At 37.1% G+C, this 24087-nt stretch overlaps 1 protein-coding gene across 1 annotated transcript in view; it reads right to left on the bottom strand.

Annotated features, from left to right (window-relative positions):
• Positions 1-17959: 17959 nt before the first annotated feature.
• Positions 17960-24087, bottom strand: part of GPR139 (G protein-coupled receptor 139) — a 288430-nt gene continuing 282302 nt past the window's right edge. The window contains exon 3 of the mRNA XM_044089742.1: positions 17960-20606. Within this exon, the coding sequence (XP_043945677.1) occupies positions 19672-20606 (935 nt within the window). The 3' untranslated portion in view covers positions 17960-19671. The remainder of the gene's footprint in view (positions 20607-24087) is intronic.

Here is a 24087-nt window from a genome sequence, read left to right as displayed (position 1 = left end):
AACAGCTAATTTTTGTAGAATAAGCACATAGTTACAAGCCAGGTGTATACAGTATTACAAGCCAGGTGTATACAGTAAATTATTTACATCAATATGCATAAGTGTATACAGTTCTGGTAGCTCTAAATTCTTGCAGGAAGCAAATATATTTATACCTTAGGGTGGGAAAATGTTGAAGCATTGGTTGTATCTAGGCAAGCATTGCAAGGAGGCACAGACATTTTGAGAGGACAGCTAGAGTTTAGAATGGGGTAGGGGAGATAAGATATTGGAAAATATTCAGGAGGTGGCAGTAAAGGGAGAAAGAAGGAAGTGTGTATGACTGGAAAGGGAATAGGTTAAGATGGAGAAGAAATATGGAGGAAATGCAGGGAGGGAGAAGGGGAGACTTTGATTTCAGGATATCTGTTGTTTCCTCCAAGTTACTTCTTTTCTGACAAACCCCAGTACTGCGATCTGAAAAGATAAAAGGTTGTTACTGCTCAGGCAAAAGAGATTTCAAATACCACTGCATTCTTCTTATGTGGAGTCTCGCCAAGGGTATTGTGAGAATCATAGATGCCATGAGACCAAAATCTTGAGGTATTCCCTCGCAGGACTGAAGTCTGAATGGAAAACCTTACAAACAGATATAACTAATGATTTATTTTTTTTCTTGTGGAAGAAAAGCTCTTTCAACTGAGGTATCTAGTTGACATCCTGGAAACATATTCCTGTGTGAAGGAGTCAAGAAAGACTTTTGGATGTTTCCTTGGAATCCCAGCATGTGCAAGAAATCATTCACTCAAGAGACAGATTCCTGACATTTCTTTGCAAAGATAAGCAAGTCGTCATATACAAAAAATGTGGATACCCTTTAGCCTGTGATGATCTATAACGAGCTTGACACTTTATGAACACTCTTGTTGCAGTGGATAGTCCAGACAATAAGGCACATAACTGATAATGTGATCCAGACGCACTAAACCTTAAATAAGTCTGGATGAATAAGGATGTCATAATAAGCATCTTTTAAGTTTAAAGTTACCAGACAACTTGAAAGAGCAAGAAGAGGCCACAGGTTGCGAATTGACATCATTTTGAATTTGGGAACTATCACAAACAGGTTTAGGAAAGAAATATTCAGAATTGGTCTCCAAGCATTTTCATTCTTTGGCACTAAAACATATTTTAATAAAACCCCTTCCTCACCTGGAAAGGAGGAATTTCCTCTCACTGCCATCTGTAACGCTGATGAATGATTTTCAGAACCCATTTCTCTGAAACAATCTGTTGCCAAAGAGAAAAATGGAGATTCAGACTTTCTGGACTACAAGGAGGGCTGGGGTGGGGTGGGGTCACAAGGTCTGTTGAACAGTCATTCAGACTTGTTGGAATGTCTTTGGTTTTGGGAGGTTTGAGACATTTTTGGAAACTCTTGCCACTTGTTCTTAAAGGCTGTTTACCTGAATTCTATTGAGACTGTTTATTCTGTTTTTTTGCTGAAAGTGGATGAAGAGAAAGAATTATTCCTTGGAAAATTTAGAAAAGCAGGGCTGAAAAATCTTAGAGATTCCCTGGATCAGCTTACCTCTTTCGTCACACTTTTTGATCACCTCTGCATGAGAGGGTCAAAACACTAAATCTCTATCCAATGAAGAATTTAAAATTAAATTTTTAACATCATCTAGAAGATTCTGAGTATGCAGCCAAGCAAACCTCCTTAAAAACCATGTCTGTATTATAACAGCAAATGCTTAAAATAGTGAATGCTGTATAATTTTCCTTAAAATGTCGAAACGGCAAAACGCCGAACACATGGAACAGTGCTTTTTTTTCCCAGGGAAAAAAACTGCCGCTCCATTAAAAAAAAAAAAAAACACCAAATGAAAAATGAATGGGGGCTTCACCCTCCACACCCCCGATGTGGGGGTCTCTGCCCCATACCCCACCACTTAAATATACCAACTTTGAGATCACAAAAAATGTCCAAAAAATGGCCCAGTGCTTTTATTCCCTGGGAAAAAAAATGCATTCGGGATTTCGCCGTTTCGAACAAAACGATTCGATTAAACAGCGTTTGCTATTTTAAGCATTCGCTGATTTAATAGGGAACCCTTAAAACCATACCAGTTGCCATAGCCCCATTAGAAGTATTAACAGAGTCATTCACACACTGGAAACAATGAGTGGTGACCTGTGCATAAAAGAAACTAAGTTATTTCAAGCAGATTTTCCTTCACAAGAAGAAACTGTAGATAAAATGTTCCAAATACTTTTACTATATGTCAGAATAAACTTTAACATATGAGCCTGACAATTTAATATTCTGAAATTCAAAGTTGTAGAAGTATACACTTTTTCCCCCACACCTATCTATATATTTCCCATCCATGGCAGAAAGATTAGCATTGGAATTAACTAAATGATTAGGTTCATAGGCTGGTTCTAGGCTATCGGCCCTAGGGCCTATAAAAGCTTAGCCATAACAATTTCCTGGCTATTTCTTCCCACAATATTTACTTCCCTGGACCCCTGTTAGCAGAAGAGGAGTCAATTAAGGCTGAAGCTACTGGGTCAGGTTTGGGAATAGTGTATAAAAATTTAAAAGACTGAGGAACTTTATACATCCTATCTGCCTTTTTAGGGACAGCTGGCTGACTATCAAGAAAATTGCAGGCAGTAATACACACATCCTCTAAAGCAGACAGGACAAGAGGAATGGCTGTAGGTTCAGGAAATCCTTCTGTAACAATTCATAGCATTTTTTGAGGAACTGAGAAACCCCAGTGTTGAAAACAGTGGAACATTCTAGCGATAGTTGCAGAGAAAGAGAACCCTCACGGGGTGAATCAGAAGTTAAGCTATCCTCTAAATCTGAATGAAAAATCTGAGGACAGAACCTTGAATACATCCCTGAATATTCCTGTTCAGATTTGGAATCTAGATTCTCTTCAGGAAAGGAGGCACAACTTACTCTACAAGAAGAATCAATAGTCTGAATTAATCCCTGAGCCACTCCCAGTAAACTATTCCTATCCAAAGAAAGTTGAGAAGGAATAGATACATGCTTAGTTTTCTGTTTCTTTTTGACAGGAAAATTGGGTCAATTGTTGTTACTAATGGCAGCTGCTACTTCCCGAGTGATGGGCACAGCATTCTGACACATCAGGGAAACCTTCCCTTTTCCATCTCCCAGGAACAAAAGAGTGGTTCTCCCTTGCCCACTGAGGGGGACCCCAACAGCCACAGAGGACATGGCTAACCCCCAGTCCATACCGGCTGCAGGTGCTACAACAGAGGGATCCGGGGTAAAAGATGAATGGTCTGAGGTACAACAAATGGTCAGAGCAGAATCACCTACTTGCATCTGAGGCAAATTGCTATCCTGCTATGGTGGCAAAGGCTGTTTGCTTAGCATTTTCTTTTTGTGGCTGGAAGAAGGACCAGCTGTGGCAGTGACAAGCTGTTCCATAGTCAAGCCAAAAATGGTGCCTCTATCATTGGGAGAACAAGCAACAATGCCAGTAATACTAGCAGTCCACAAAAGTTACTTTTTTTCTTTTTGACAGAAAAACACAGTAAAAAGCATATTCAAGCAACATGGCAGCCCCACAACCCAAAAATAAACTCAACTTCTCCACAGAAAATACTTTATCAGTTAGATAACACTACTTTCAAAGTGACAGAAATAATAATTGCTCTATTTACAAAAAGTATGTTGCAGTCTCAAGACCCCTTCTTGCTACTGCTACTCTTTTTGGAGCCAGGGAGCTCTTGAGAGTTTATTCTCTGGAACCAGAGTTTATGAATTCCATGCCAATAAATTAAAAATGCACACTAAAAATGGATAATATGTGAAATAATGCTAAATAACCAACACTAATAAAATACACATTTAAAACAGACATTAGTGAACTTTAATGAAGTATTTTAGTGTTTTCCTCTGAAGTCAAAAGAGACTTCTTCAAAATGAAAATAAATCCAAACCATCACACTTTTGTAAAATTCAAAGCACAAAACGTGATGGTGAACAATCTTACACATACCAATGATGAAAAACTCAAAAGCAAATGGAAGATATTTTTTCTTAAAGTAAACTCACTATATATTCCAAATAAATGCTGACATTCATATCAATGGGATCCAACATGTTTTGTGATTCACCAATGTTTAAAACTAAAATAAAATAGAATAAAATGACTACATTTTGAACTAACTGTGTTGTATAAAACGTTTAACAGCTGAGTTAAGGGGAATCAAAAGGTTTATACATGCTATGGTCCTCAAGTAGTTAAAAGCATGAATAAATAATGGTAAATCATGAATGTTTAAAAGTACAGAAAAAAAGAAAGAAAAGAAAACATTGGAATAAAACAACAGGGCCCTGAAGTATGGCTTAGTCATAAGATCAAAGTTTTAAGATACTTTTAGTGCTAATTTGATCCATGAAACCTAGGGATAATTGCCTTCCAAATTTAGTTGCTGGTGAAGTCTCTTTGCTTCTAACAAGCTATTACAAGCTCCTCCTTTAAAATCCACTTTCAACCTCAAAAAACCCTTCTCCTTTGAAATTTATTCTCAAAAAAAAGTTTTCTGGTTAGACCAACCAAGGTTTCAGAGATCACAAAGTTTCAGTCTACTTTTACTTGAAAATCCTGGCACTAATGGCAACATCCATTCTTACATTACCCCAAACCAGACTCCAGAAGGGTGATGCTTTGAACACTCAGAGTTCAAAGATAACAGAAATCAGACCCTGTGTCACACAAAAAATCAAAATATCCAAACCTTGAAGACAGCACCTTCAGTAGCAGATGGAGATATTCTCATTTAATATCAGGAACCCCTTTCAGACATGCAGACCCATACCCATATCTTCAGTGACAATGGACACATCTGCCCTAGGAAAGGGGGCCATTACAACAGGAAGATGATTCAGCATGTCAGCATGTCCTTCAGTTTATGACACACATCCACATCTTAGAAATAAATGTAGTTTTCCTTAAAGTTTTAACCTTTCAGAATTCTTTGCCTCACAACATGATTGCCATTCAGTCAGACAACATGGCTATGATTTGGAATATTAACAAACAAGGGGAAGATTACCTTACTGCTAGTGCTTAGATGCCATGAAGCAGGTGCATAAGCCTTTCAATCTGACCAGTTTCTAGTGGCAAATTACATTTCATCCAGGGGATGACCAGTTCTTTCATGGACAAACTCAATAGGTGCCTCTTGTTGACCCAGAGTGGTGCCTCAGTCATTCAATGATTCAGAAATTGTTCTGCATTTAGGACAAGCCTTCCTTTCAGCCATCCCAACCCCTTTACTCCATTTTTCTTCCTCCCATTTTCTCTGATGATGATGTTTAGCCAGAAAAAAAATACATAAAGGAAGAGTCATTTTTCATAGACTTTTACTAGCTCAGCAGATTTGGCTCTGATTACTTCCATATCACCTGCTAAACGTGTCCCTGAACTTGTCACTTAAAATGCTTCCAACGTATCCATCAAGTAAGCATCATCTGGACATTCGTTCTCAGGTCCACTGCTTAACTGCTCAGTTTCATGATTACAAATAATGCATTTTCCTTTTATGTGATAGCAACTGCTTTTTCTTTCATCTAGCACATCTAAGACATCATGCAATTGCAAGAAATATACATGTAATGAACTTGCTTCTGTTTTCGGCAACAGTTCAATGAGCAGACCTTCTGTCTGTCCCTGTCTCATCTGTTTTAGGTTATCTATTTGTGATATTTAGTTTTTATGATTTTTGAATTTATGCTAAAGTACATCTTGTAGCTATTTATAATTTTCATACAGGGTTGTACTTGTCTTGTTTACCATTGCCAAAGGTAGGCAAAGCCTTCACAAAAGGCATCTTATTTTTCATACCCCAACTATGAGATCTTGTGACCTCTTGGAATTTATTCTTTATGCTACAAAAGCTGACCTTTCTCTTTTTTGATACTGAAGCTTTGGCTGAACTGTAATATCTTAAGAAACATAATTTCTAGTGGTAGTTAAATCAACCGGAAGAATGTCAGAGATGCATGCACTTTCTGTAAATCCCACTTGTTGGTATTTCCCATAAATGATGTCACTCTCTGAGGTAGTATCTCTTTCATCTCAGTCTCCACTCTACAGTAGCCATAGAGGTTAACCTTACCCAGCCCAGTCATCTGCCTGTTTTTTTTTTTTTTACCATGCACTTTCCTTCATGTGCCATCAATTAAGGTTTTACACTGAGAAGACAAAAGGCTGTTTGCAAGAACAAGCAGTTACATATTTCTTTTTCTTTTTCTAAATGGAAGCTTGGCCAGAACATTCGAAAGCTAAGTTTGGCTAGCTGTGTCTCAGTATAATTCTGCCATGCTACACATTAAAGTACATAAGGCTCACTCTACTACAGAAGCTACTACATCTGCAGCTTCTTTTTCAGAAATGGAGCTCTGAATCAGAGGCCTCGTTACACTGTAGTGATGAGGTGAAGTGGGCAGCCACCCTGGGTGCAAAGTATTAGGGTGTGCAATTCTCAGGTGCCAATCAATCTTTAGTTCATTGCCAGCATTCAGTTCTTCTGAATGCCACTATTGCATTTTCAGGGAGTTTTCGAGGGGTCCTGAGTTACAAGACAACCACCTCCATACACTTTTTTTACTAGTTACACCTTTGCTTTGAATAATAAACTTGAAACTTGCAGTTGCAACTTGGATTGCATTTACCACCATCACAATGTACAATAACCAGAATATCATGCCCAGGTTTTCTTTTGGGCCCACTGTTATTTAGGGAATGTTCACCTTCCAGAAGTGATACTGTAGAAAAAGGCATTAATACATAACCCTGTAGAACCTCATTGTTGTGATACATTTGCATTTTTAATGAAATACTACCAGTACTACTACTACAACTACTATTAGTGCTACTATTACTACTAGTACTACTGCTATTACTACTACTACTACAACTACTATTAGTGCTACTATTACTACTAGTACTACTGCTATTACTACTACTACTACAACTACTATTAGTGCTACTATTACTACTAGTACTACTGCTATTACTACTACTACTACAACTACTATTAGTGCTACTATTACTACTAGTACTACTGCTATTACTACTACTACTACTGCTAGGACTATTAAGACTATTAATAATAATAGTAATAGTAATAATAATAGTAATAATAATAATACTAATAATAATAACAATAATAATATAATGCTTTCCCCTTTTGCTGGCCCAAAGGCTATAATGTTACTGTGAAATTGCAGAAGCATTGTAGAAAAAAACTATGAACCTGTAGAAAACTTTGGCTAAAAGAATGTAATAAAAAATAAGAAACATGACATCTCACATACACAAACTTGCACACATGTAAATCAAAACAGTGGTATACCTTTGGTACTTTATTTCTTGTAGTGGTACATCTCCTCCACCCCCACCCCCATGTGGGTAGCTTTGCTCCTCCATCCTTCTAACTGTGGCCAATTACTTCTGAAGTATGTTACCATTTTTTCTAATGAGTCAATCCAATTGCTATATTACCTACCTCCATACCTACTTCCTTATTTCCAGCTCCAATATCCTTTGTGTACAGTCTCTGTACAGCTGTCAGACTAGCCCTCTAGGCCTTGCTCAGATGCACTTTCACACTTGACTTTGTTGCCTCAGGCACGTGTTACAAGCAGAGCTAGCTGAAGCTACACATTGCCTTGTTGAATGTGTTATTCGGCATCCATTATGTTGACATTTTATCAGCCAATCATATTTCTGAAATTAGCAAAATCATTACGTAATCTGTAACACCATATCTCCTGGGAGAAGGTTGCTGCTCCAGTGGCATAGAGAGATAAAGGCCTGATTATGATTCAGGTGACCTAGGCTTAATTAGTGGCTCAGGTGACTGATGGAGAGGCAAGGAGGAATGAGCGTGCTTATCCAGCGGGAGGGTAGTACATGGGGTGTCTCTCTGTGAAGATCCATGGTGGAGGCTGAGGAAGTTACAGGGAAGAGGTGTGGTCCAGTAATGGTAGCAGGTAGGGCGATATGCTGCTTGTCCACATTGCATGTTCACCTTGAAAATAACCTCATTGCTATGGGGGGAGGAGTCTGTAGGTAAGACATAAGTAAAAAAACAAAAAAACAAAAAAAAACAATGGAATGATGTAGAGGTGTGCGAAGGCCCCAGGACACCCTTAGGATCCATGACTACCCCTAGCAATACTGTAGCAGCCTGGGCAGGGGTGATGAAAAGAGAGCTGTTAGACTCAACATATCAGTAAGGCACTGGAGTACTGGACCAGTAACAGTGATGGAAAAAGGACCACAAAAATCAAATCTTTCCTGGGAGAGGTCAGACATGCTTAGCTTCACCTTGTAATTTGTCTTCAGGAGTGAAGTTAGCACACAATAATTCTCTCCTTGCCGTGCTTGTTAGAGCGCCTATATTTTCATGGCATTAGCATCGCTTCTGTTTCCTCTTGTAGCAACAGATGTAAACTATGATACCTCTCATTTCATGTCAGTCGGAGGGACAATGACCTTGCATGTAATTGACTCCTCTCTCAATAACAAATTAGTTTGCATTTGCTCAACTCATCCTCATCTTAGCCTTTTAGAATTCAGGTCATTCTAACCACAAGGTGGCTGGTATCCCAGAAAAAAGACATCCACCAAATGCACAAATATGTTTACCTTAAATAAACCTTACATATTAATTTATATGTTTTAATTTGAAAATTTAAAGTGTAAAGAGTTTTTAGATATGGGTTTTATGGTAGTTCAGGGATATAAAATAGTAGTTCATTGTCTGCTTAGTATGAATGTCTTCAATATTATACTTTCAAGGTAAGTAGACACAACATTGCAGTATTGGGTAGTTTTGACATAAAGTGGATAGGTTTGCCATTATTTATAAGGTTTTCATTTATAAACACAAGGTACAGAGCTGGATTCTGACATCAGGTTATTTGTTAGGCTTAAAATTACCCTTCAGGTCAGTTAGCCTAGTATTCTTCTATGAACCTATGAAGCTAGAAATCATCTACTCCATATAAACTTAGCTCAACAACTCAGAATTCCTCCTGTAACCAAAAAAAAAAAACAAAAAACAAAAAAAATAAAACTACTATTTTTCACCTCCAACTCTCTTCTCCCCCAAAATACCATTGGGGTTGGGAGCTGGTATAAGGGAATGGAGTTGGTATAATGGTTAAGGTTTTTACCTCACATGCAAAAGATGCAGACTTTGATTCTTTCTTTTGAAAGGGAAATTGTCCACGCTTACAATGGCCCAGATGGGAATCTAACCTAGTACTTACCTATGAACCTATAAAATATGTAACAATATAATTCTTGAATTCCTGTCATAATTAAAGCTTTAGGTAGCAGTAACAGTAACATTCCTGAATTCCTGTAACAAGTATAGCTTTGGGTAACAGTCATAGCTGGCCTTAGACATAGGCCAACTAGGAAACCACCTAGGGTGCTGCTCTAGCAGGGGTGCTTTTCCAGTATTTATTTATTTATATTTTGTAGTAAATAAATGGTTTATTTAAAATATGTTGAATACGGGAAGAAAACAAAGAGTAAGACAAACTGTGAGAAAAAGGAAGAAAAAAGTAATCTGGATGGTGTTGGTAGACTAAGATGGGAGCACCGGCTGGTGTGGAGGGTGCTGCAGGGCCCTTTTGCCTAGGGCACCAGTTGGCCAAAGGCCATCCCTGGTGACAGTAACATTCCTGAATATCTGTAATAAGTATGGCTTTAGGTAACAGTAACATTTCTGAATTCCTGTAATAAGTATAGCTTTAGGTAACAGTAACATTCCTGAATTCCTGTAATAAGTATAGCTTTAGGTAGCAATAACATTCCTGAATTCCTATTATAAGTATAGCTTTAGGATAGCAATACTGGCATCTGAAATATGACCCCCACAGATGCTGTAGAACATTAAAACCAAGACTAAGAAACATTGCTGTATACACTGGTATAAACAGTAGCTTGAAAAGTATATTAGATACATTTTAATCTGCTACTTGCATACAGAAATTAATATAGATTCATAGATATTTACAGAAGACCATTAAGGGGTTTATATCAAATTCTCAATTGCTCCAAAGCATGTCTGGTTATGTGACTTGCTTAAAGTCACACACACAGTAGGGAAATGATAATGGAAAGATTCAAACCCTGTACCCTTGGCTCAGGAAGCAGCTCATTAATAAGTCAGAACTTTAGCCCATTGTGCTAACAGCCAGACATAAACATGCATACATACAGAGTAGGGCTGCATGCAGACCTGAATAGCTGGTCCTTTGCATTGTGGACCATTGCTTTATCCACTACACCAATGATTAGACAAAACATTTGCAATAATACACATCGGTGGAAGGTTCTTGCTCCACTTACATTTTCATATAGCTGCTATTTAATGTCATTTTTTTCATTTTATTTTGTGATTGGTGGGTACATAGAAAGTAGATTAGTGGAAACAATCTGATGTGATGTTTTTCCTGGCTTTTGACACAGACACTATACAAATTTCAACCAAGACAGGTAACCTGGGTGGTCACAACACTGAATGTCTACTTCTAATAAACACATCATTTAGGCTGCCTGCTATGGGGTTTCAGAGATGTTTATGTGTTACAGTACATCGTATAGGTAAACAACAAACATATTAAAAACTGTAATACACAAAAGCTGTTTTATTCAACAGTGCAAATTTATTTATTTTTTTTACCAAACCGACACTCTAACGAGCTCTTTAAATGATTTATTCTAGTTTATTAAAACACACAACATTTCAGTATGCTGTAAACATTATCACAAAAAACAGGATCTATAAACATAGACAGGTGGTTGGTTTAGCAGATCAGAACAGAGTTGTTTTTGTTTATTAAACTAAATATTATTTCTTAGATTAGAACTGAAAGTCTCATGCTGTTTTTGAGGTACTGATCCTGAGATCAAGTTCTAAAAATCACAAAACATTATTCATCAATGAAAAGCATACGTATGTGTCTTGGACTATAGCATGATATAACAAGGAACAAAGGTACACTCTCTGCATAACTGATTTCAAAAATCGAATAATATGTATTTGCACTGTATAATGTCGAGGTACATTTCAGTCTCTTCAGGAACATTTGTTAAACTGCTATCTTCATTAGGTTTGTGCTGCAGACAATAAATATAATTAAATAAAACAAATTGATGGACTGCCTAGAAAAAAAGGTAAAGTAACTTGTTAAATAATCCTAGAATTGATAAACACCACTTTCTAAGTCATATAATATCCTCAAAATTCCAGTGCTGTTTTTATTGGATATATGGATGAGTTTTATCTCATAAATTGTTGTCACCAACAAATATTATGTCTAAAAGACAATTGCTGTGAATGTATAAATATTTAAAGAAGTTTATTGACACTACATTCATTCTGAATTCCCATGTTATAGATTATGTACATTTTAATAGTTTTTTTCAGGATATCTGCAGGGCTGTTACTAGAAGCACATGCTAACATAACCATGAAATTATTTGAAATGCAAGAGACACATGCCAAGTTCCCACTTAGAAATAAATTAAATTGTATTTCACTGTGAAACTGCTAAAAAAGGATATAAAAAACATTGAAAAGGCTTTCTTGCTGTTTAATAATACTTACAAAAAATCCTACAATAATTCAAAAAAATAATTTATTTATCTGCAAAAAGTATATGTTCAAGTTTAAATTATATCATATATTTAACAGAAAAAAAACAATTTGAGTGATCTTTGCAAATAAGCATTTATACAGTATGAGCATGTCAAAGTCCAGTCCTAAGGCTAGACAAATATTTGAACATTATAGCTTTACATTTTATTAAAACACTTGTGTATATAAAGACTGAAATGGCCCACATTTCTTTCAGATGCTTAGAAAAAAATTACAGTGTTAATTAGAAAAGAGAGGCATCAGTGCCTCAAATATTCAGTCTTCAAAGACAAATTACACATATTCAGGAAAGCCATGCTTAAAACAGAAAAGCACCATATTTGATACATTTTTCTAAAACAGTCATTGTTTATAAAGCTGTATTTTTGTTTGATTGCTAAATGCCAATGCATGTTACCAAATAAATCAACGTGAAGTCACTGAATTATAAAATATTTTCAAAACAGATTCCATACATGTGTTTGTGTATGCTTCTGTATCAAACAGAGATATGCACATGTGCAAGCACACACACACACACACACACACACACACACACACACACACACACACACACACACACACACACACTCAGAAGAAATACATAAAAAGGTAATCTTAAAAAATAATTCAACAAAGACATTTTAGCAGTATAGTTGGATGAGCATACACTGAATGTACACATACTTTAAATTCAGAGGTCCTGTTGACCTTGCAATTATAATGGCAGGGGAACTAGGACATGCAAAGATCTTTTATTTTTCATTTGGGGTTGGTTGAGCTTCATTTTGGCACATTTTTAATGTGCTGGGCAGAGATGGCTAAATATTAGATAAATTCAGTGTTTGAATAGTCATTTAAATACACAAATTTAGAGATACTTATAGTCATATATGCAGTCATGCACATACAAGCGTTTGTATGTGTGCATATGTAAATATGGGCTTTGTTTGGAATCTTGAAATACTGAAATGTCAAATTTCAGTATTTCGAGACCAAATTGTCAAATCTGCAGTTGCGTGAAACTGCAGAATATCGCACCCGGAAATGTCGAACCCGCAGTACTGAAGGCGCATTAGGTAAGTGTTGTTTTTTTAAGGGTTTTGGGGAGGGTTTGTGTGTAAGTGAGTGTGTTGGGGAGATTTAGGTGTGGGTTAGGGTAGGTAGGTAGCAGTGTGAGTGTGTCAGTGTTGAGAGTGGTGGTGTTTGTATGTATGTGATGTGTGTTTGTGCAAGGGGGTGAAGAATGTGTGGTGGTGGGTTTTCTGTCTTTGGTGTTCAGTGCGGCCTCAGAGTATATATAAGTAGTGGGGGTTTGGGGGTGTAGCACCTCACATGGGGGTGTGGGGGGCTTGCCCTCCTGCTTATAGCAAGGGTAAGTGTGTGTGTTTGTTTTGTTGTGTTAGTGTGTGTTGTTTTGCTTTGTTCTAGTGTTGGGAAGTGGGTGTATTTGTGTTTGTATGTGTGGTGTGTTTTTTTTTTTTTATGTTCTCGGTTTTGAATTTTACGGTTTTAGTTTTCGGGTTTGTGAGTTTTTGGCTTTATAGTCTCGAGATACTGAAATTCGATATTTCAGTATTTCGAGATTATAAAGTGAATCCATAAATATATATAGAGAGAGGTTAGATATAGATAGATATAGATTTATAGAGCTATAGAGCTATATTTATATCTATATGTACTAAAATTGATTGGAATGGCCAAATGTCGATGTTGAGCAAGCAAGTTAAAACTATTCTTTTTAGTGGGAGGTGGGGGGTGGCTCAAGCAACCCTTCACCCCCACACTCCCTTCTAATTTTGTATTCTAACGCCAAGATTGCACAATACCTTGGAAAGGACATATTCCCCAACCCTGGTAATATAGTGATCTTGTGTACCAAATGATCTTGGCAATTGGTCAAAGTACACTTACATCAAATTCCATTCTGCCATGTACAACATATTGAATAAAGGAATTGTCAAAATAAGGCACTTCAAAAAACGTAAGTGTTTTTTGGAGTGAGGCAAGCATAAGCCTGCCAATTTAAACATATATGACACTGCACAATATTGCAGAAAATGGAAAAATTCCCCTGAATTAGATTTCAGAGATCTTGCACAAATATTTTAGTTTCATTCAATGTTTTTAAACAGCATTTCAGTCAGTTTCCTTAATTCAGACGAAATGCCTTCAAAAGAGTGCACCTGAACCAAAATGACGGGGTCATATGTGTACAGTTCCATACAGACACCTATATTTTGTGCTGGCCGCTGTGATTAAAGAGATTCATGTTATGTATAACTTGACTAAATATTAAATTTCTGCACAGCTGTCAGACTCAGTTTTGGTTTTGTTGCAAAGTATAAGAAGAGTAGTTTGTTTTAAAACAATTTTAGTAATCTCAGTTCTGAAATCATATTTACACTTTATTATATGATTGCCTGTTGCTGAGGGTTGTCATTTACCTTTGCAATTACAATTGTGTGTGTGCCTGTAAGTCTCAGTTTTTTGCTCAGTTGGACTAACCCGGTTAACAAATGTCAAATAAATAAATAAATAAAGTAAATAAATAATAATGCTAGATGCACATCTATCAAATGATAAACCATCTGACAGAAGAGTGCAAATATGCATACTGCTATTCTCCCGTACCACTTACCCACAACATAAAGCCCTAACTATGCAACACAGAGGACATGGGGGGGGGGGTGCAAGCTGCAAAGTTTAAAAGAATGAGTTGCAATGAATATATCTTATTGAGTCTACTTTAGTGTGCTGTCCTTTGCTGCACCATATTGTTTTCATTTGTTAAAATAATTAAATATATGTAATTTCAAACAATTTGGTGTGATACAACTGCATTTAACACTTTTTAAAATGCTGATTAGTGGTACTAACTCAGTGCAACTCTATGTATGACTACTGGAAAACAATTTGCTTATTACCAATTTTTTCCTGAAATATTTTATTTTGACATTTTTGCAAACAAACAAATACAGCTATCAGTTACTTAAACAAAGACACTACACACAATATGTACTTAAAGTATGTTGTTACTCTGACCATCTTTCAGTACCGAAGTGAACATCTGTTTTTCATATTTGCCCACCAGTCATGGCTTTATCACATACAGATCTCAAGTTTCAACATTACATCATGCAAATGTTCACCATAAAATCCATACAGTTCTTAAAATTTAAATTCTTTGAACATTTATATTGCACGCTTCCACTATGACTCGTCAAGTAAGGTAACAACTAGATGGAAACAATTGGTCATAACCTGGTTTCAGTGAAAAATCAGAAATACTTTTTTTTTTTGCTGGGGGAAAGCTCATACTACTCGCCTTTCACACAACTACAAAGAAAGGAAATATCTTAGCAAAGAAGGGAGTCCTTGCCAGTGTACACGTAGTAGTGCATCAGCAGTGATTCCCTAAGAAAAGTAGTGATCAAGGAGAGTACAACTTTGGAGAGATGAACTCGAACAGATGGCACATCATCCAGTTTAAGCTTGACGCGGTATAGGGAAGCCATATTGCACATTCTCAGGAAATTAACCATGCCATCATTACCATTCATCCTGAATGTGAGCGAAAAAGTGCTCACTGAAAAATATTGTACCGTTTCAGAAAACAAAACATTGATACTCTGTACTTTGGTGTGTATATATATATATATATATATATATATATATATATATATATATATATATATATATATATATATATATATATATATATATATAAAACAGTTTAGGCAACCACTTGTATAAATAATCTAACATTTTATCAGAAATCAAAGAAATGAACAGAAGGTGCATAACAGTATACAGTAATAATTTTGTTACATGAAATACTTATTTGAATGCTACAGTATAAATATCACAGTATTTTAAAATTGTGAGTTAGAAATCATTTTAATTTTCATTAACAATTTGCTTAATATTAATAAATTTCCCTCCTCAAACTTGAACAGGTGCAATCATTTTACAGAATAGTTTCTAGTCTCATGCAAATGTTTTATGAATTTTACTGTTAGCTGTTCTGCAGAGTACCTTTGGAATAGCACTGCCAAACCTTTCTGTTTTTCAGATAATTTCTAGTTAAAGGCAGATACTGATTTTCTGACTGATCACTCAGGTGAGACTGCAGGCATATTTGGCAGCACAGAACATATAAAAATTATTTTTTTTTAACTAGAGAGAATGTTTGTGGGCAGTTCTAGTCAGGGATGGTATTCACAGAAAATGGTACAGCTGTTTATTGATTCATAATAATCCATACCCAGAAAAGTGAAACATCTCATTTTCTTGGAATTTGCCTGGTTGTGAATCACTCTGCTGAGCAATTTAACCAACTACTTACTGGAGCATTTACCAAATCATACATGGGCACTGTCCCTCTCCCAAAGTATTACAGAGAGCCACCCACACACACACTTACACACACACACACACACACACACACACACACACACACACACACACACACACACACACACACACACACACACACACACACACACACACACACACATATACACACACAAACACACACACATTTACGCTTATAATAACCATCCATGTACAGACACTCACAGACCCAGACACACATTTTCTCAGTACTCTCACACAGCCAGTGACAGAAAGACATGGATTCATACAAACCACAAACTACTTACATTAGCAATCTGCACAAGGCAGCACATTGGGAATCTCATTTGCATACACCACCCAACCCATGAAGTACCGCATTTGTATGCAGCGCTAGGAATCTTGCCTCTTAATAGTGCACGGTGGTGCTTATAGACAGGGATGGGGATTGTGAACTGAATAGTTTTGTGAAGTACGTAAGACAGCTTGCACACATCTTGCATATACCACAGGCTTACTATGAACACCAACCCAAGGTCTCTGCGTCACTGATAGACTTCAGGATCTTAATGATATTTCTTATATAACAACATTACAAAACAGCAAGAAGCTGAAACAATAGAAAACTGGGTTTCACTACTTGTGCTGCTACCTTTTAATTAGTTAGAAAAGGAACACAAGATAAATAACCTGCAACGAGTGCTGCCTTAAACCAGGAACTTTATAAAGGAAAGGTTAACAGTGGTTGCGCAATGGTTACTAGTGGTAGTCCTATAGAAATGTCTACCATCACAAGATTCACAAAAATTCTAAAGTATTATTATCAAGGACAGTAATTTATAATGATTACATTAATCAATTTCTATTTTTTATGAGCCCAAATTCTGGCATAGAGTAGGTGATCACGTCTAATTTTACCACCATGATGACTTGTCTTTTAACAATTTTGCAAGTGAGCATAGTAGAAAGAAACACCAAACACTGGACATTGCACACCATAGACTGATAGCAGAGCAGGTAGTAAATACATTAAGAAATACAAGTTCTACTATTGGTAATGTGGTGTGAAGTGTCAGGTTCTGTAAAATCTATTTACAATTCCTTACTGGTGCTCAGACAGGCCAAGTTGTAGCATTTTCTGATAAAAGATGAATAAAGTAGCCTTGATCATTTTACTCTAAATAAATAAAATCATAAAATTACTTTTCATCACACTGGAGAAATGGTATAAATGCCATCCAAAGTATATGTTTTGTTGTTATTGCAGTAACATATATTCTGAATAATAAATAAACAACAGTCACAATACGTATTAAAGATACAAGTTCTGTAATACCTGACTGGCACCATCTAAGCAATTTTAAAAATGCTAAACATTAACACTTAGTACAAAAATATTTAAAACTCACATCTCCTCTTATCAAAATGTTTGTATATATAATGCCAAGAATGTCAGGAAGTGCTCAAAGAAGAAGCCCCTATATTTTCTCGAAGTGCACAATATACTTAAAAAATGGACTTCTAACAATTAAATAACTTTCATTCTATTCATACAGTCAAGTAACTAGTCAGATTTGTTTATGTCTGAAGAACACAATTCTACTTAAGTACTGTATGAGAATTATGTATAATTTATTTAAAAATAGAAAAGGCAATAAAGTACCCATTAAAATTGTTGCTTTGCAGCAGTGGTTCTAGGTGACTTCAATGCCATAAGTATCTTCTCTCAGGTAGTCTATAAAATATACTTTTGAACTTTACTAATAAATAACATTCAATATTTATATTTAACCATAAGTTACAAATAAATATGTATCAGTTAAATATATAAATAAAATAATCACATATTTATATCTATGAATATGGATAAATATTCATCACATATAACTCAAATATTTTTGTAGTTCACATATTTCAGTATACCAATAAATTAATTCATAGCTATAGTGCTTGAAAGATTAGAAAGAAAAAATAAGTTTCAGTGCAGTGTTTTCATTTCTTTTATAGCATGGTGTACTTCATAGCAGCAGCTATTTATTTTATAATGTAAGAAAGCAAATCGATGTGTAGCTGTTCTAGGGTATAAGAATCTTGCTGTCTTTCTGATACACAGAAAGAGAAATAAATACAAAGCCTAGTTTGCAATGGATTTTGACTGCAAAAAGGGAACAGTTGTAGTTCACAAGGGCTCAGCAGTACACTGTAGAAAACACTGCAGGCATAGTCTGGTCCTACTACGTAGTGAGAGATGGGAGGTGAGGGTTAGCTCAGAGGCAGCGCTCTAGCAAATGGCTAGCATGACTTACAAATCCAGCATTGCTAAGACCATATTCTTAAACATAATTACTGTGCACTGAATTAGTGTAGGCATTTCATATTTCTAAGTAACCAAATGGGGTATCAGGTAGTAGGTGACCAACACAACATCTGGGTTCATGTAAGGATTCCAACATATTCATCAGCATGCTGACCAGGCTGCCAGTTTTTTTAACTATCACAAAGTTCTATCTAATAAGGAAATGGGGGTTGTAGACAATTGTTTGCTGTTGCTGGTGTATGTGGGGGGGGGGGGGTTGTTAGATTTTATTCATGAATGCATCACTGAATTGGAATCCAACAGCTGTCAAGACAAATGTGCTGTCAGAAGGATGCTTTTTGCTACAAAAAGGTAGAAAGAGTTGTAAGGGGGCCTTGTCCCTGTTAATAAGAGTGTGTGAGTGGGGGGGGGGTAAGTTGGGGAGAATAACTATAACAATGATAAATACAGAGTATGCCAACAGCTCCCATCCTTCCTGTTGAATGAGGGTAGACTGAACAGTGAGATTGACACTGGGTTAAGTGAAGTCTAGTCTGGGGAATCTAATCAGTACCATCACTGCTGTAAGTGAAAGTAGAAGTTCTCTGCCAAAAAGGGGGGTGCTGGGTAGGTGAGGACTCCCAGCATCTATGGGTTAAGCGTATAATAATTTGTGAATGCTCTGGTCATTTTGCTCAAGGGGAAACTGAAAGAACATGTTTGCTGCAGATTCAGGCGACGCAGTAATAGTTTCTAATGTAATAGTTTCCATTGTAGGGGTACAGTGTACCCACTGGAGAGCCCTATATATCAGAGATTATTCTGATATGTAGCACCAATAGCAAGGGGCACAATCTGATGATATGTGTGCCTCTCACATATTCCAAATGATTATGACTTAGTGCTTAAGGTTCCTTTGTATACTACTGAAACATAGGCAAACTTTCATTCAGAATTTCATGAAAATATATATGCAGATTAATTTCTAAAGATACATTATAAAATGTTCAGGCCTTTAATTTGCTAACCTTAATACTCAGTACAAATATCCGAATGATACAGCCTGGGGAAAATGAAAACAGAAATAGGTAAACACTGTATATCAAACTGGAAAAGAGGTACCATTAGTTTTAGTTGTACTTTGTAAAATAATTACATTTTGAGAACATACATAAATTTTAATACCTTAATCCTCATTTAAATATGAAACATGCCAGTTAAAATTCCAGTCCAAATATTGGGAGAATTTGTTTAGACAATGTTGTAAAACACTACTGTCCAAACTTAAAGAGTTGTAAAAGTCTAATGTAAAATCCATCTTCTTAAGGAGATATTCTTACAGGCTTTCCATTTTTATCATACTGGTAAACCAACATTTTAATGCAGTGAGAATTTGCAGGTGAAATCCAAGGACTGCTAGTTATTGAGAAGTTATGGTTGGTATAAAATTGCACTGGTTGTTTCTGGCACTTAAAAAAAGCCTTCAGGGATGAAGCTGCCATTCTGCGAAATCGTTTGCTGATAAAACAATACAAAAAGAAGTTGATGGCTGTATTTAACAAGGCTAACATGTTGGCAATGTCTGATATGATGTGTATGAGCCAGCTGTTATTTATAGGAGACACATACAGATGATAAAGAATCATTACTATCCTTGGTGCCCAAAGTATAGCAAATATTGAGGTTATAGTGAGCAAAATTGCAGTGGTTTTCCCTGTGGAGTATCCCCGCAGTCTAAAATGGCTTTTTCTTTTGAGCTTGTGAACTATTATTGAATTTAAGACAAAGAAGATAAAGCATGGCACCAAATAAACAGTGAAACAGTGGACCCAGATAAGAACTTGATGCGCAAAAGTGCTTGTATATTCTTCATTCCAAATATTGGGCCACCAGTAGTAGGGAATGCTTGTTGTAAAACATGTAAAGTAGACACAAATAATGACTTTTCGAGTACGAGCTGGATAGGACACAGTATGATACCTAAGTGGGTGGCACACAGCAATGTATCGGTCAATTGTTAAGGGGACAGTAATCCATATGGATGTATGTATAGAGGAGAATTCCACAATTTCTATCGCTTTGTCCAGCACATGAGGCATTTGCTTGTTCAGAATAAAATCTTCAAGTAGGAAATCCACAAATACAATGAAAAACAGTACCAGTATGTCAGCTGCAGCCAGGGCCAAAAGATAATTATAAGATGACTTTTGTCTGCGGGCTACCAGCTGGGACAGGATGATCACAGTCAAGATGTTCGCTGCAAAGAAGGAGAAATATTTGTTTAGCCACATTATACAAATCACTCAATATGCACAAAAATGACATCTCATCAAACAAATTCTACAGAAAATGTGTCCTTTATATTACAACAGTGTGTTCCTGAATGACAAAATGTTAGCATTTGCAAAGCAATGGCATATAGTACTTTCATTTTTTAAACAAAAGTGATAGCTCTCTTGTAATATAGCCTTTCATTCACTCCTTTTAAGGATAGTCCTTTTTTATTTATCTAGGTAGATATAGTGATGCGACAATCTCAATTTCACTCATAAGTTTGACCAAAAAAAAAGAAGTACAGGAACATAGCTTTTTATTTTGTGGGATGGACAGTTCTTCCCTATTACTACAGCCTCTTTTTCTAGTCTATTGTCACTCTAAGTGCATACCAACTCAGATCAAAAGGGCCCGGGATTCATGAAGCTCGGTGCGAAGATGGCGCTAGCCTTGTGCCAACCAGGTGGTGTAGAGATGGAACAGCAGCACCACATGCATATTAATGAAGGAGCGCTGCTGTAATGGCCACATGCATAGTAAACGTGTACGAGTACAGGGGGCATGTCCAAGTGCTGCACGGAGGCATGATCATGTCAGCTGCATACACGCAACCTAAAATGCTGACTAGTACAGCCTGCCTCCAATAGTAATCACTCCTGTCAGTGTCCGTGGATACTGAAATATATGCAAAGCATACAAGACATCTTGCGAACACCACAATAAGAAGTAAACACAAAGGCACATAGCTGAATATTGAGTCCCCGTCCCTTGAACAAAGATACTTAAAACCCCGTGCCCATATTCCATTGTAGTGTCGCTAATTATACCAAGTGGAAGCGAAATGCATCGTGTTAGCGTGCCGCCAATTGCCAAGCCTAGCCCAATGGTTTGGGTTACCACCTCTCCCACATTGTGAGGGACAGTCCCCCTCTAGGCAGGTGTGTCCATACCAAATTCATAATAAATGTGAAATGTCCTACGATAGTAAGACATAATTATGTTCCATATGTTATGAAATAGTCCCATACAGTATGTATGTCCATATATAAACTACCTATATGTTACAAGAAACAGAATAAGCAAGTAAACAAAACAGAATAAGCAACTACACCACTAAAACAATAAAAGCTTATATGTAGGCATGAAACTAAAGTACTATCCTTTGTAATGACCATGGGTATGTGTTGGCCTGTAAACTCAGATGTGTGTCACGAAAATGTCCCATCCAGGTCATATGAAAAGGTGGCAACCCTACCAATGTTCAGAGCATTCACCCAATATCTGCCTATTCACAGTCCAAGACATCCTTGCCAGGATGGCTCATAGATGAATGGGTATTACCAGGGTCTACCTACCATGTCATGAAAGATAAGTATTTGCGAGTACCTATGTGTGTGACGTACAGTATGTGGTTGATCTGAAATGTTAGTGTAGACTTCACAACCATATTGGTCCCAGAGATATGTAGTGTACGCAATTTGTTCTGTTGACTGTGCCATGGGATATCAACTAGAGAAGGGATGAATGTTGATTGTGGAATATGGGGGTGGGGGGTGATGGGTAATGTAATATATCACCAATGGGAGACTGGGTTGGATGCATAATAGGTGAACTGGAGGTCTACGAGGGAGTGGTGTGTGAATCAGGAAGATAACCAAAGAACAAATATACACATCCGCAATACAATCCCACAAACATGTGAACATTAAAATGTGCAATACACATGTACAGAAACGTTATCGGCACATACCCACATAATGGTCTGGCCTGAACTGAGCCATCCAACCCCAACACACCTGGATACCTAATTGAATACCTATTATCCCCTTCACAGCACACCACACCCCCCTTCCTGAACGTCCACCAAAACCAGCCATACTCGGGCTGCTAGATAGGCGCGGCCATATCTGCACATAGTGACCCCTACCCATATCTAGTAGGCAGTCTCACCCTAGGCATTCTCAGGATTGCAAACTATGTATCCCTTGCATGTATAACCCTATCTTACAGCTGTAAAGCAAAGATGGTCATCGTTCCTCACAATTTTTGGATATCTCTCATGGGATATGTATCTGTTCTAAACATTAGATTTGGTGTCACGGCATGATGTCCAGTCCTGCATACATCTAGACACAAGTTGTATGAGCAGTAGCTGTCTACAAGACTTCTCAGCCTCCAGCCGGTCCTGCAGAACCTACGACCTGGGATTAAACACCTGACCATGATGCACGTCTCCCCATGTGCATGATCGGGAATATATACCTTACACATTCGCATAGTGGCAGTCGGATATAGGGTGCTCAAGGCGCTGTAAAGCAGATGTAAGTAGGGTTACCACCTGCCCCACCTTGTGAGGTTGTGTCCAGACCAAATATAATGAAATGGCAAATGTCCTGTGATAGTAGGAAATATGTCCCATACATCATGTAACAGTTGCATAAAACAGTTATTTATGTAAAATGCTCAAAGTTGCAAGAAACAGGTAAATAAAACAAACACTACAAGAATAAGCATTCATTTAGGGAAATAAGTAAAGTTCTAACCTTTGTACTGACCGTGGATATGTGTCGGCCTGTAAAGTCTGATGTGTGTCCCGAAAATGCTCCGCTTTGGCCATATGAAAAGGTGGCAACCCGATTCAATAGATTCAATAGTATGGGAAATGTAAATGAGCATGTAGGTGTATATGCATGTGTATGTACAGACTGATACATACACACACATATATAAATATATATATATATAAATATATGTAGATATGAAGAATGAACATGGTCACAATATAGGAAATCCCTGTAATAGTTAGTGGTGTTATATATCAGGATGGCCATCGCTGAGCACACCTCTGCATCCCCAACCACAGGTAGAACGCTAAAAGTGGACTTTCAACTAGGTACAGGGCAGTCCTGGTCCCCAGTCAGACAAGCCTAAACCCGGAAGACCATATGAACACCCTGACAATCAAATACATGTATGTGCCAGGACTATAGGTTGTAGAGGTCTGAATATCCTCGGAGTGAGTCAACATGCGGCACGAGTCCAGAGCAGAAGGGAAGAGGGAATGACGCATGTGTAGTAGTGCATTTTTTCCAACAGGTAAATGGATGCCTGCTGTGTAAGTGAAGTGATGAGGCATGTGTTCGGGTAACTATACACCATGGGTATACATATAAATGAGGCAGAACAGCAATAGTGTAGTGGTTAGAGTATCAGCCTAACGAAAAGGCATTCACGGTTCAAGATTGACAATAACGCATATCATTTTCCTTGTGGAATTAATGTTGCTCTGCTGTAAAGCCGACATTTAAACAAGTAAAGGTGAACATGTGTATTGCATGAGATTATTAACCAGTTCCTTTCAATCAAAGTTATATTGTCATAATGTATAAGGCACAAATAAGCATAAATAAGCGACAGTAAACATGTAACGCACATTAAGCGTAGGCTAGTGCACCTGCGTGGGT

The sequence above is a fragment of the Protopterus annectens genome, chromosome 12.part0, assembly GCF_019279795.1.
Source record: "Protopterus annectens isolate FY-2018-M chromosome 12.part0, PAN1.0, whole genome shotgun sequence".
NCBI classification, from domain to species: Eukaryota; Metazoa; Chordata; order Ceratodontiformes; family Protopteridae; genus Protopterus; species Protopterus annectens.
This window is presented reverse-complemented; position numbering and strand designations above follow the sequence as displayed.